The 15,747-nt window shown below is 40.8% G+C and overlaps 1 protein-coding gene across 1 annotated transcript in view; it reads left to right on the top strand.

The window, feature by feature from the left end:
• The window catches only part of GRHL2 (grainyhead like transcription factor 2), a 132,995-nt gene that overhangs the window by 80,612 nt on the left and 36,636 nt on the right, over window positions 1-15,747 (top strand). The window contains exon 10 of the mRNA XM_070748148.1: window positions 15,519-15,606. Within this exon, the coding sequence (XP_070604249.1) occupies window positions 15,519-15,606 (88 nt within the window). The remainder of the gene's footprint in view (window positions 1-15,518; window positions 15,607-15,747) is intronic.

A 15,747-nucleotide genomic window follows, 5' to 3' on the forward strand; every position in this document is an offset into this window, starting at 1 on the left:
TTTCTTTGGTTAATTATTTTCGTTTTCTAGATTTGATTTTTATCATTGTTTATGCTTACAAGTCATTTTCATTTTAGCTTTGTTTCAGAGCTTTTTTCATTTGCTTTGCTATTGAGTTTTTCAGAGATACAGTGATACCTCGTCTTACAAACGCCTCGTCATACAAACTTTTCAAGATACAAACCCGGGGTTTAAGATTTTTTTGCCTCTTCTTACAAACTATTTTCACCTTACAAACCCACTGCTGCCGCTGGGATGCCCCGCCTCTGGACTTCCATTACCAGCGAAGCTCCTGTTTTTGCGATGCTGCGATTTCACTGATGCTCCCCTCGCTGGGAAACCCCACCTCCACACTTCCGTTGCCAGCGAAGCGCTCATTTTTCGATGCTGGGATTCCCCTGCAGCATCGCAAAAACACAGAAGTCTGGAGGTGGGGTTTCCCATGGAGGGGAGCCTCAGGGGAATCTCAGCAGCACAAAAACGGGCCCTTCGGCTGGCAAAAGGGGTGAATTTTGGGCTTGCACGCATTAATCGCTTTTCCATTGATTCCTATGGGAAACATTGTTTTGTCTTACAAACTTTTCACCTTAAGAACCTCGTCCCGGAACCAATTAAGTTTGTAAGACAAGGTATCACTGTAGTGGCAAGAGTGGAAATTATTTGGGATAACATTTTAAATTCCAGAATCCCCAGATATTCCATGTTGATAACAGCACTCTTTCCCTCTTACAATTTTATTTTATTTACTATCTGATTACCTGGCGTTGCCCAGGGATTTATTTAACCCAATTTTGTATCAGACAGGAAAAGGAATGAATTATATCTATAATTTAAAATGCAATTTTATTTACAGGGTTTTAAAAGTAGTACCGGGGAGGGCAGGGGTGAGTTGGGTAGGGCCAGCCAGTCCTTGCAACTACCGGTTCGGTGAACTAGATATAAAATTAGCATCCACTTTGCCCAAACCGTGCCAAGCCGGCCGAATCCCACCCCTGATTCTGTGGGGTTTCTTACGGAGCACTTAAAACAAATTGACATTTTAAAAAGAAATAATACGGGGGTCGCCCATAAAGTAATGCACCACATTTTTTTTCTTCAACAATTATTTATTTAACACCATGAAACCTACACACAAGAAAGAATGATGTTTCTTCTACACTCCCTATTTTTCCATGTAATATCCGTCCCGTTATATGGCCTTCCTCCAGAGGGACACAAGGGCATGAAGGCCCTGTCGGTACCACTCCCTTGTTCTAATGGCCTCACCCTCTGTGCTTCTGTTCTGTTCTTCTAATGGCCTCAATCTCTGCACCCAGCGACTAACCGTCCTTCTGTCGACTGCAGATTCTCCATAAACTGTACACAAACATTTATGAATGTTCCCAACAGTTTCTTTCTCCGCAGTGAGACATTAAATGACGACACACTGCTTGCATTGTACAGACGCCAATTTCGAAACACTGCTGCAGCTACGCTCTCTGTCTGAAGAAACACAGAATTTACACACGCACTCCTGACAATTCAAATAACATATATCTAAAGTTTCGCATTCGTACCATTATTGTAGGCTGATTTTAAAAAAAATAAATATTTATTTATTTATTTATTTATTAAATTTGTATGCCGCCCCTCTCCGTAGTGTCGTGGCGGCTCACAACAGTAATAGAAAAATTCAAGTCAATGAAATTCAATTTATTAGATTTATATGCCGCCTCGGGGCGGCTCACAACAACAATAAAAACAGTATAACAATGGAACAGTGTAGAATACAAATCTAATAATTAAAACTAAAAACCCATAATTTAAAAAACATGCACACAACATACCATACATAAACAATATAGGCCTGGGGAAGTTATATCAGTTCCCCCAAGCCTGACGACAGAGGTGGGTTTTAAGGAGTTTACGAAAGGCAAGGAGGGTGGGGGCACTTCTAATCTCAGGAGGGAGCTGGTTCCAGAGGGTCGGGGCCACCACAGAGAAGGCTCTTCCCCTGGGACTTGCCAAATGACATTGTTTAGTCTACGGGACCCGGAGAAGGCCAACTATGTGGGACCTAATTGGTCGCTGGGATTCGTGCGGCAGAAGGCGGTCTCAGAGATATTCTGGTCCGATGCCATGAAGGGCTTTATAGGTCATAACCAACACTTTGAATTGTGACCGGAAATTGATGGGCAACCAATGCAGACCGCGGAGTGTTGGTGTAACATGGGCATACCTGGGGAAGCCCATGATTGCTCTTGCAGCTGCATTCTGCACGATCTGAAGTTTCCGAACACTTTTCAAAGGAAGCCCCATGTAGAGAGCATTACAGTAGTCAAATCTTGAGGTGATGAGGGCATGAGTGACTGTGAGCAGTGAGTCCCGATCCAGGTAGGGTCGCAACTGGTGCACCAGGCGAATCTGGGCAAACGTCCCCTTGCCACAGCTGAAAGATGGTTCTCTAATGTGAGCTGTGGATTGAGGAGGACGCCCAAATATGGTGCATTACTTTCTGGGCGACCCTCGTTCAATTCGTAAAAAGAAAAAAAATACAGATACAAGCCAGTGCAAAATACATTGCAAATTAATAAACAATTGGCATTCTTAAAATTCTTTTAGAAATAGCAAAGAAGCCAGTTTGATGTAGCAGTTAAGGCATCAGGCTAGAAATTGGGAGATGTTGAGCTCTAGTTCCAGCTCTGAATAACCCTGGGACAGTCACTTTTTCTCAGCCCCAGGAAGGAGGAAATGGCCACTTCTGAAAAACCTTGCCAAGAAAACTGCAGGAACTCCACACTCAACTGAATGGAAGGGGAAGAAATGGTAACAAGGAAATCAAATGGCTCTTGGGTGGTTCTTTTCACTGTTGGCAAAAAACATATAGTGTTCTAACACACACACACACACACAGAGACAGAGAAAGAGAGAGGGAGAGAGAGAGAGAGAGAGAGAGAATACTTGCACATCTTCATATATGTGTAAATTTAATTTAATTTAATTTGATTTGATTTATTAAATTTATAAGCCGCCCAATTCCTTGCTGACTCTAGCCAGCATACAACAAGTAAAAACAATATAAAAACAATGAAGGCATATACAGTATTAAAAAATGTGCAAATGAAAACATAGTGAGAACTTCTTACAGTCCAAAGAGAAATACTGTACAGCTAATTTCACCAATCGTGGGAAAGACTGAGATCAATTGATTGTGAACCTGCTTGCTCGACTGTCTATGTGTTGTGCACTAGGGGGTGTCTTTAAATCCTCTGTTCTCTCCTTTTTGTAATAGCGTTTGTTTATTTATTTATTTATTTTGTCCAATACACAATGAGGGTTTTAGTGGGTATATATATATGTATATACATATAGTAAAATACATGATGAAGGTTATAGAGGAGATACTCATAGTAAAATATATCTAAGAAATAATAGAAAAGAAGATATAGTAATAGAGCATATCAATGATAAGAATAGAAGAAGAGATATAGGGATAGAAGAAAGGTATAGGAGATATAGGAGAGCAAACTTGTACTCGCCTCTTATTTTGTTTACAAACTAACTAGGATACCTTGAAATAGAGGACCATTCTTTCAGAGTAAGATAGTTCTCTTCAAAGCATGACATCACTTGATCTCCACCAGAGGAATGCTTGTTCGTATATTTCTTTATTAGATAGTATTTTATCCATTATAATCCCAATCCTCTTGGCACTCCTTAGGGATATTTAGAAGCTGGAAGATTTTTGATAGCCAAGCTGTTATGAAAAGGCCTGTTGGGATACCATTGGACATTACATCCCAGTCCAGCAATTTCACTCTACCCACAAAGAGGGAAAAATAATAATAGCTGAAATCTGGTTGCTAAGCGATGAGAACTCCTAAGATGCAGTTGCGGATCGGGTGGGGAGAAGGCATAACAGAGTGGTAGAGCAATAAAAGGCTATCCAAGCTATGCCATTAGCTCATATATGTTATTTATTTTATTTATTTTATTTATTCATTTGTCCAATACACAATACATATGGAAGAGAATAGACATGTGATAATATAAAAGAGGGTGAAGGTGAACTTAGAGGAGAGGATATATGAAAGGAAGAAAATATATATGATATATGAGATAAAGGAAAGACAATTGGACAGGGGACGAAAGGCACACTGGTGCACTTATGTACGCCCCTTACTGACTTCTTAGAAACCTGGAGAGGTCAATCACGGATAGTCTAAGGGAGAAATGTTGGGGGTTAGGGGTTGACACTATGGAGTCCGGTAATGAGTTCCACGCTTCGACAACTCGATGGTTAAAGTCATATTTTTTACAGTCAAGTTTGGAGCGGTTAATATTAAGTTTGAATCTGTTGCGTGCTCTTGTGTTGTTGCGGTTGAAGCTGAAGTATGTATGTATGTACTTTGCTTCTGGACTGTCCAACAAGTAGAGTTGCAATGTGATATCACAATAACCCCCCTCTTTTTTTTAATAAAAAAGAAGGTGGGTTTGTTGCAAGCAATGATTCTTAAGCGTTGTGTTTTAACGGTCTATTTCTTTACATCAAATATTTGCAGAGATTTAAGGATACAAGCTGCCTGGTAAAAGCTCAGTAAATACCAAAGGAGTTTACAGTCTTATTCTAACTATTATTCCACTTGATGAGGGTTTTTTTTTTAAAGGGGAGGAGGGGTAAGTGGGGGGAAGAGCTTAAAAGACTAAGACTCATCAAAGGTGACCTATAGACGACAAGAAGTAGAACCTTTGAATTATACATATTCATCACTTTGACTATCCTGTTTAATTGATACTTCAGATTTCATGGTTGGGAAGCAGGAAATGAGTGTTGACAGATCTAATCAGAGCCCTCTTAAAAGTGAGAGAAAAGAGCAGAAGGGTAGTTAAAATGTTACTCTTATCAAACCTAAGATTCTGGGTAGCTCAGGAGGCTTAAAATAGGATGTGTGATCACTCAAACTGAAGCTTGCCCCAGGCTGCGGATTGCCAGAAATTGGGAACGCTTAGATTCTTTGTTAGCTTAGTTACAAAAGATCTCTCTATGCCAGTGATTTTCAACCAGTGTGCCATAGCACACTAGTGTGCCGCGAGACATGGTCAGGTGTGCCGCGAAAAAGGAAGCTCAGGTTCCAGTCTTGAAACTTTTTGCTGAGAGAGAGTGAGAGAGAGAGAGAAAGCAAGAGAGAGAGAGAGAAAGAGAGAAAGAGTGAGAGAGAGAAAGAAAGCAAGAGAGAGAGAGAGAGAAAGAGAGAGAAAGAAAGCAAGAGAGAGAGATAAATGAGCAAAAAGGAGAGGAAAAAAAGAGAAATGAGAAAATTATTGAGACAGAGAATGAGAGGCAAGAAAGAGAAACAAAAGAGAGAGAGAAGTGACTCTTGATTTAAAGCATATGATAAAAAGCACCCAAAGAATAAGAGACAAAAAAACCCCAGCCCTCACCTGTTTTTGGAAATGGTTCAAGAGTGTGTATGTACACACACACACATACACACACAAGGGTGGGGAGGAGACAGGGATGGAAAAAGAAAGAAAAGTGTCTTAGGGTGTCATTTTGTTTGGTGGTGTGCCCCAGGATTTTAAAATGTAAAAAATGTGCCGCGGCTCAAAAAACGTTGAAAATCACTGCTCTATGCCTCTGGATTCTGGGGTTGGAGAAGGTTGGAGAAGGGGTTTCTATACCCTGCATTCTCAGTGACGATCCGTGGAACCATAAATGCCTCTGGAAATGTGGTCCTAAGATAACCATTTATAGCAGGGGTCTCCAACCTTGGCAACTTTAAGACTTGTAGACTTCAACTCCCAGAATTTAACTGGGAGCTCAAGTAGAGATAGCCCTACCATTCAACAGAGTGAGGTGGCCATCCCAGGCAATAAATAAAGAGCGCAGATTGGATGACAAATCTACACATGAACTCTGTTACATATGTAAGACCTTCCATGTTGCTCTTAGGTGGTATGAGTAGCAGCTGGAGGTTCCTACTTACTGCTGCTACCGGAATGATGTGCGCGCAGCTTCTTGTCACCGGCGTGTACGTGCATCTGCCCCAGCAAAATTTTATTTCTGCACATGTGCAGGAAGCAAAAACTCGTGAGAGGACACGTGTCTATGGAGAGGGGCGGCATACAAATCTAATTAATAATAATAATAATAATAATAATAATAATAATAATAATAATAACAGTAAAATTTCAGTGGGGTTTTTTTTTTGCTTCCACGCATGTGCAGAAGCAAAAAATTGCTAAAATCTCACACGCGTATACATCCTCTCACAAAATTTTGCTTCCTGTGCAAAATTTCGCTGGGGCGCACATGCGCACATCTCCATTTCGTTACCGGTATGGAGTGTGGCCTGTACCGGCTAGCAACCCATTCCTGATGAGTAGATACTACTCCCACATTGCAAGTATGGAAGAAGGTGCCCTTACCCATGAAATCAGCTTTTAGGATGTGAGCAGTGGTAGGTTGTAAATTATTTTGCTCTCGCACGTGACACTTCTACGCATGTGTAGAAGCATTCTGGGAGGATGGCTGAATCCTCCAGCCACCGGCACTACCGGTTCTAAGGACTGGTGTGAACCCACTGCTGGATGTGTGGTTTGTTTGTTTGTTTGTTTGTTTGTCTGCCTGTCTGCCTGTCTGTCTATCATTCATTCTATTTATTTATTTATTTACTTACTTACTTACTTACTTACTTACTTACTTACTTACTTACTTACTTACTTACTTACTTACTTACTTATTTACTTACTTATTTGACTTTTATGCCGCCCCTCTTTGAGGACTCAGAGCGGCTCACAACATATAATAAAACAATACATAACATTTTGGGTCAAATTTATAAATATAAATAAATATAAATATAAATAATATAAATATAAATATAAATATAAATATAAATATAAATATAAATATAAATATAAATATAAATATAAATATAAATATAAATATAAATATAAATATAAATATAAATATAAATATAAATATAAATATAAATATAAATATAAATATAAATATAAATATAAATATAAATATAAATATAAATAAACACACACACATATAATACATAAAACAAGCACAGAAAGGTTTTAAGAAATAGCCTTTGACATTAAAACCCAAGATGATGAAAAATATACAGTGGTACCTCAAGATACGAACCCCTCGTCTTACGAACAACTCGTAATACGAACCCGGGGTTCAGAAAAATTTTGCCTCTTCTTACGAACTTTTTTCGAGTTACGAACCGGCGTTCGGAGACTGCTGGGAAGCCGCGCGGCTGTTTTAAAAGGTGACAGCCAGGCGGCGGGGCTTCCCAGAAGCCTCCCGAACGCCGGTTCGTAACTCGAACAAAGTTCATAAGAAGAGGCAAAATTTTGCTGAACCCCGGGTTCGGTTCGGGAGACAGCTGCGAAGCGGCGCGGGTGTTTTAAAAGGTCGCAGCCGGCCTGGGGGGCTTGCCAGCACCCCCCCGAACCCGGGTTCGGGGTTCGGGGGGTGCTGGCAAGCCCCCCAGGCCGGCTGCGACCTTTTAAAACACCCGCGCCGCTTCGCAGCTGTCTCCTGAAGCCGAACGCTAAAGCCGAACTTCTGCGTTCGGCTTCGGGAGACAGCTACGAAGCGGCGCGAGTGTTTTAAAAGGTCGCAGCCGGCCTGGGGGGCTAAAGCCGAACTTCCGCGTTCGGCTTCAGGAGACAGCAGGGAAGCGGCGCGGCTGTTTTAAAAGGTCGCGCGGCTTCCCAGCAGTCGCCAAAAGTCGGTTTTTTGCGGGGGTTTTTTTTGTTGCACGGATTAATTGACTTTACATTGTTTCCTATGGGAAACAATGTTTCGTCTTACGAACCTTTCGTCTTACGAACCTCCTCCTTGCACCAATTAAGTTCGTATCATGAGGTATTACTGTATAGCTAAAACTAACTGTGATATGTGAGAAGGAATAAAACCCCATTTTGTCCCTCAGTTCAGGCAGTAAAAGGCCTTCAAATAACTTTTAACAGGGCCGCCTTGGTTATAGGCGCTGAGGCTACAGGGATCAAATTTATTCATTAATTTATTCAACTTCCATGCCGCCCAATTTCGAAGGACTCAGGGCGGCTTACAACAATAATAAAAAATACAATATAAATAGATACAAAGCGATAAAAAAAAGGTCAAACATTATCTAAAACTAAAACATTATCTAATGGCATTTAAGCAGACCTAGCAACATGAGAGGTGGAGGTTAGGACAAACCTGGGCCCTATTTTGTATTTGTTGTCTCTCCGTAAATCCACCTGTGCCATCTAGTGGCATAGCACGAAAATACTGATGGATAAATATTGTGTTTGGGTAAATATTGTGGAAAAGGAGAGATGAGGGACACTTTATTATTTTTACACCTTGTCTTTCTTCCAAGGAACTCCAGATGGCATAAATAGTTTCTCTATTGCTCACCTTCTCTTCATTGCAACCATGTAAGTTGTAGGTTAGTTCTGGGACTTTGTGACAGGCATATTTGTATTCAGTTTCTTTTTAATGCTTACATTTTCCCAGCGTGTGTCCAAAGCATCTCAGCCCAGATAGAAATAAACTACAAATAACATAAAATGAATAAGAATTGATGTGTTATAAAATATCCAGAAAATGTAGCAGCCTTCTAGGAAAAGAAAGAATTGCCGCAAGGAAAGAGTCCCAAAGAAACGAAAGAAAACAGTGACAGTCACTGAATATATGTCATACAGTACACATCTTACGCATGTGAAAACGACTGGGGCTTTGATTGGCCATCATTTCCCATCATTTTGAAATCAATGGCCATTGCTGCAGATGACCCTGGACTTATGACAGTTCACAAAAACAAGGCCTAGAAATCTGCGGAGAGAGGCGGCATACAAATCCAATCAATCAATAAATAATAAATAAATAAACTTCATCTATAAGCAACCAATGCAGCGCCTAGAGAATAGGCATTACAGTGGTACCTCTACCTAAGAACGCCTCTACTTACAAATTTTTCCAGATAAGAACTGAGTGTTCAAGATTTTTTTTGCCTCTTCTCAAGAACCATGTTCCACTTACAAACCCGAGTCTCCGAGACTGTAATCGGAAAAGGCAGGGAGAAGCCTCCTTGGGGCCTCTCTAGGAATCTCCTAGGTGGAAACAGGCCCGGAAAAGGCAGGGAGAAGCCTCCGTGGGGCCTCTAGGAATCTCCTGGAGGAAACAGGGCCAGAAAAGGCGGGGAGAAGCCTCTTTGGGGCCTCTAGGAATCTCCTGGAGGAAACAGGGCCAGAAAAGGCGGGGAGAAGCCTCTGTGGGGCCTCTAGGAATCTCCTGGAGGAAACAGGGCCAGAAAAGGCGGGGAGAAGCCTCTTTGGGGCCTCTAGGAATCTCTTGGAGGAAACAGGGCCAGAAAAGGCGGGGAGAAGCCTCTGTGGGGCCTCGCTAGGAATCTCCTGGGAGGAAACAGGGCCTCCACCCTCCCTGTGGTTTTCCCAATCGCACACATTATTTATTTATTTATTTATTTATTTATTATTTGGATTTGTATGCCGCCCCTCTCCGAAGACTCAGGGCGGCTCACAACAAGTGAAACAATCATAATAATCCAAATAATTAAAATATTTAAAGATTTAAGAAAAACCACATATACTAACAAACACACACACAAGCATACCATGTATAAATTAAACGTGCCCAGAGGAGATGTTTAATTTCCCCATGCCTGACGGCAAAGGTGGGTCTTAAGGAGTTTACGGAAGGCAGGAAGAGTAGGGGCAGTTCTAATTTCCGGGGGGAGTTGGTTCCAGAGAGCCGGTGCCGCCACAGAGAAGGCTCTTCCCCTGGGACCCGCCAACCGACATTGTTTAGTTGACGGGACCCGGAGAAGGCCCACTCTGTGGGACCTAATCGGTCGCTGGGATTCGTGCAGCAGGAGGCGGTCTCGGAGATATATTATTTGCTTTTACATTGATTCCTATGGGAAAAATTGCTTCTTCTTACAAACTTTTCTACTTAAGAACCTGGTCACAGAATGAATTAAGTTCGTAAGTAGAGGTACCACTGTATTTGACAAATAGTGACTTTCACCTATATGGACAGGGGCAACCACAATTGGCTTTGAATGTAGTTTCCAGATAATCTTTGCAGGCAACTCCATATTCTTAATATATTTTTATGTAATCCATTTCTAAAAGGACTGTTATAAATTCACACTGTATTTGCAAAACAGAGGCTGTTCTGTGTCTGAATTTGCAATGCAGTTGACTTACATTAAGGGCTTGACAATTCAGGGCAGAGATTTGTTTCCGTTCAGTGTTAATTCAATTGCTCTTAAAACCCTTTCACCCTTCTGGAGAATAGTTAGCTATTCCTTATTACCATAAAATGGTACTTTACAAAAAACAAAAAAAAGGGGCCTTAAATAGCACGAGGCAGGTTGTCAAGGAAACTCAGCTCTGACACCAAGCAAATTTAAGATTAATTTATTGTAGGCAGAAGCTGCTATCGACTATGGGAGTGGAGGAGTTTGTGTCATAAATCATGGTCTTTTAAAATACTATGTATGTACTGCTCCTGCAACTATTGCATCATTTTATCTTTATTCTGCCATCCCCGAGAGAATTGAGAAATTAAACTATAGAAATCAAAAGTAGTCTTGCTGACATCAGGGTGATAGAACATGTCCATCTGGTCTCTGCGGAGTCTAACTTTCCAAAGTTAGACTCTGATATTACTTATCCATCTCAAATAAGATATTACCTTATCCATCCTTATATTCATGTTCTGCCGGCGTGTCCCAACCGCCCGTAATTACAGGGTAATTAGTCAAGAAAGACACACACCACATGATAGAAGGAAAATCAAAAGTCTTTATCAACAGAAAAGCAGAAAAAACTCCCTTTTTAAATGTCAAAGGGATTTTCTGGTACACACAAGGCACAGGTTAAATGCAATCCAATTGCTCACCCAATAACTGGGAAATTGAGTCCAAATTCCAAAGTCCAGAAAGTCCACATACAGTCTTGAACAGGGAAACAGCAAAACCACGATCTTGACAAACTATGAATCAGATAAACTTCTAAAAGGCTAAATCAGCATGTACTCTTTTTATCTGTAGCACTAATCACAGCAGCGTCACCCAACCACAGGTGGCCTCACTTATCTCCTGTAATAATCCTTCAGTTGTTCTCTTCTACGCATCACACTCCGCATGCGTGGGTCTGCCATAAGTTCTTGTTCAGAATCCAGGGATGATAAGGAAGATTGATCTCCTCCCGGGCTGTCTGCCAAACTCTCCTTTTCTCTGTCACTCACGCTTCCTTGGTCAGAGGAGACTTCATCAGCAGATTCTATCGGGAGCAAAACAGGCCTGTGGTATGTGGATGTTTCCCCCACATCCACCTCCTCATTCCTTGGGGCAGGAGCTGGGCCAGAGCCAACCACAACATATACATATATCAACAAATGCATACACACAAACACCATCAGTCATTCAGTTTGTCTGTCAGTCTGTCTGTATCTCCATCCATCCACCTAAAATATCTCTATCTAGCCATCGGTCATTCAGTTTGTCTTTCAGTCAGTCTGTCTGTCTGTATGTCCATCCATCCATCCATCCATCCATCCATCCATCCATCCATCCATCCATCCATCCATCCATCCATCTAGAATATCTCTATCTAGCCATCTTTTTGTCTGCCAAATTTCAACTTTTATAGTACTTGCCACAGCTGTTGATCATGCTACTGAAAATTCCAGAAACTGTGATCTTAAAACATTAGATTAGGCATTTGACCACAGTAGGAAAGACTTATGCCATAGGATCTACAAGGTTGTCCAATCTATGGTCCAGTTGTTATCTCTGGAAGGAGAATCTCAAAACACCTCATCTTATTTCTTATGAGATTCTTTGTCTTAGCTTTGATGTGGTCAGTGGTTGGAATAGAGGAGTCCTCTCTAAAATAGGATATATGATCCCTTATGTCAGCCCCCTTCCAGAATAAATCTGATTTTAGCACACTTGGTATATATCCCATTCTATGCATTAAAAAGAAAGCAAAGAAGGAAGGCAAAAATGCCCTACTGTGAACAGTATGTGTGCATATATTTTTGCAAAAAAAAATAAAAATTGTTCACTATTACCATGCTAGGGTCTGGAATGAAAATATTCGGATGACTAACCAAGCTTGTGAAATATTAACATTAAAAGTTTATCCATTTGAAACGCAGCACGGTGCTATGTAGAATTGGCCTGCAGCCCCCTGCCTTGCCATCATAAATTTCCCATGGCTTCCCATTGGTTTATAAATCCCCCTTACCCATCTCATGCTAAGGGAGAATAAAGTGCTCTGGGGAAGGTAGCTTGTTAATTCACCAGCTTGGCACCAAGTTAAATTGCACAGTTAAGTGCAAGGCAGTGGGATGCAAGCCAGAATCCTATAGCCATTTAATAGAGATTCTGGTCTCAAGCAGCGAGAACAGCACGATAGAATGAAGAGCATCTAAGATTTTCAATATTATTACTGCTTGGGGTGATGAACAAAAGGGTTGTTTAACTCCACCATGTTAGCAATGGATAAATGACCGATCCTTCTTTGCCTTTGGGTGACCTCCCATTCCCAAGTATGATTTTTATGGCAGCAGTGAGGAAGTTGAGGCAGTTCTGAAACCCAAGAGCCATATGCCCAAGAGCCATATACTTTCATCCTAAAGTAGAGGTCTTGGCAGCTTTAAGACTTGTGGACTTCAACTCTGCAAGTCTTAAAGTTGTCGAGGTTGGAGACCCCTGTCCTAAAGCAAGGAACTGATTTAGAGTAGGAAAAGAAAAAACAATGATAAGAATCAGATAGAGAAGAGAGGGGAGGGAAGGAAGGGAGAGAGAGAAAAGGAAGGAAGGAAGGAAGGGAAAAAAAGAAAGACACAATTTTAACTTTGATCAATAGCTTCCTTCTCAGTTGTTTACTCTCACAGAAGATATTTCTGTTCAGAAGATATTTCAATTGCTGATCTTAATAAGATCACCACTAAATGTTACCAATTTTTATTTATTATTTATTTATTTATTAGACTTTGATGCCACCCTTCGACTGCGGGGCGGCGTACAACATTGTAAATACAAACAATATATGTGAAGAAATCTAATTATTTTGTTTAAAAAAAGAAATATACAAAGTTAGCAGAAATTCTAAAAACCTCGTGTACAGCCATCCACGTTCGTCCAATTCATTCACAACATTGGCCAGAGGCAATCTCGTTGCTCACGGTCCCCATGCCCGAAAATTTTATTTTCTGAATGAGGGAAGCCAAGCTGGAATTCCTTTGGCTTAAAAGAAATCATTTTAAGCATTTTTCTTAAAATCATTTTATTTGGGGAGGGTGCTTTAAGTCATAGACCAAGTTCAGCCAGCTACTTTTCTCCCTTAAACAACACTAGGCCTACCAGTTTCTAACCTGGTGCCTTAACCAGAACATCAAACAGGCTCCCTTTGGTTATTATTGTTGCCCTAAAGCAGGGATAGGCAAAGTTGGCTCTTCTATGACTTGTGGACTTCAACTCCCAGAATTCCTGAGAGAATCATGCTAGCTCAGGAATTCTGGGAGTTGAAGTCCACATGTCATAGAAGAGCCAACTTTGCCTACCCCCTGCCCTACAGGGAACATGTTATTCATGGCTTATGGCATCCGTTTGCAATCTGGCCTTTCCAAACATATTAGATATAATAGCCACAACAGAGATGGTTTCTGGCTGGTTCACACTGGTTCGCCTGAACTGGTAGCAAACTGCTGGTGATGTTACAGAGCCAGCTATGTTGATGCCTATCCATGGACGCCACCATCTTTTTTTGGGGGGGGGGGGGGTAATTTTTTTAATTTTTTGCTATTTTTTTTCTTCTGCGCATGCGCAAAAGCCAAGTTCCTGGCACTGCACATGCACCGCCATCTTATTTTTGGCTTTTGGGAGGGATTTTTTAAACAAATTTTTGGCACTGCGCATGCTTGCACCCACCCGCGAAGCATGGCAGAATGCATGTGCAGCCACGCAGCATGGGAGGAAGCAAACCAGTGGCAAGGCAAGTTAGAACCCACCCCTGAGCTACAAACACTAATCAACATGGTTGGAGAAGTTGTAATCCAACACAATGAGCAAATCTGATACAGTATAAGGAATGAAGTACCAACGGATTGTACTGGCTGTTCATTTATTATTTGATTTATAGGCTGTTTAGTTTCATCACAACTCAAAAGTGATTATGGTTTGACCTAAGGAACGAGAACATGGCTGTATATCATTTATTTCATAATTTTGTTTATTTATCAAATGTATTTTTCTATCTGCTTGTCATATTTGAAAAATTTGGAATGGCAGGTTTTTTAAAAGGAAAGCTAGATCTCCTTTGGGCCCAGTTCAACTTCTTTGTCAGTGTTTCCTAAAGTGTGGTACGTGTACCCCCAGGGGTATAGGAAGAGTTTGGTGGGGGTACATGTTCAGAAAAAGTTCTGAAATACATCTTGCCTTTTTCAACTTCATATTTATGTGAAGTTGCTTTTTCAGCATTTGTAGACATTAAGTAGAAAAGGAGGAACAGACTACTGGACGTGGAATCGCATCTCAGATTAAAATTAACAACCAGGGAACCAAATTATGACAATCTATCATTTCAGCACAATTTCATCCTTTTCATTGATCCAAATAAATGTTATTTATAGTATAACTTTTATTTATATTTTATTATGAATAATTTTATTTTTCGTTTATTATTTTGTATATGTAACAAAAAAAGAAAAAATAAATATACTGTACTTTGATTGTTATTAAAATACATCCATTTTTTTTTATGAGGGGTACTAAGTGTTACAAAAATTATAGAAGGGTATACATATGTCAAAAGTTTGGGAAACACTGCTCTAGGTGACTGTACTGAAACAGTTTAGGATTATTATTGGCGGTGGTTGAGCTGGTTTTTCAGTCCGGCTTGCAGCCCTAGAATTTCCAGGGAATGGCTCTTATGCCAACAAACCAAGTGTGACCAGGTTTTCAAGGCTTTTTGGAAGGCCAGTAGGGTGAGGGCAGTACGAACCTCGGGAGTGGTGGTGGTAGTTGGTTCCAAAGAGCCACCAAAGAGAAGGCCCACCCTCAGGGCCCTGCCCACCGGCGCTGCTTAGTCGATGGGACCCGTCCAACCATGTGGGCTCAAATCAGTTGCTGGAAGGTATGCGGCAAGAGACGGTCCTGAAGATAGTTTGGTCCTCATCCATGGTGGACACCTCAGAACACAAAGAAAATCAGAAATACCATAGTAAGCTGCCCCGAGTCCTTGGAGAAGGGCGACCCATAAAAAAATAAAAATAAAATAAAATAAATAAAATAATAAAATAAAATAAAATAAAATAAATAATACATAAATCTTTCAAAAACTGTTAATCAGAACAGTGTTCAAACCCCAAAACAATCGCAACTAGAATAAGCACATTCCTCTACAGTATAGCATAGCCTTTATTGTCATTATCGTGTGAAATTGGTCAGAACAGCCACTTACTTTAAAGCTTGTGCTTCTTGTCACAGGGAGCCGAAAGGAAAATCCGGGATGAAGAAAGAAAGCAAAACAGGAAGAAATCGAAAGGCCCAGTTTCTCAGCCAGCTTGCCCTAATGGTGAGGATGCAAACTTTTTCTCTTGGTCTATACCAGTGTTGGTGAACATTTTTTCCCTCGGGGGCTAAAAGTGTGCACGCTCGGGCTATCACATATATGAGAGTGCCCACACCTATAATTCAATACCTGGAGAGGGCAAAA

The sequence above is a fragment of the Erythrolamprus reginae genome, chromosome 3 (genome assembly GCF_031021105.1).
Source record: "Erythrolamprus reginae isolate rEryReg1 chromosome 3, rEryReg1.hap1, whole genome shotgun sequence".
In the NCBI taxonomy this organism is placed as follows: Eukaryota; Metazoa; Chordata; class Lepidosauria; order Squamata; family Dipsadidae; genus Erythrolamprus; species Erythrolamprus reginae.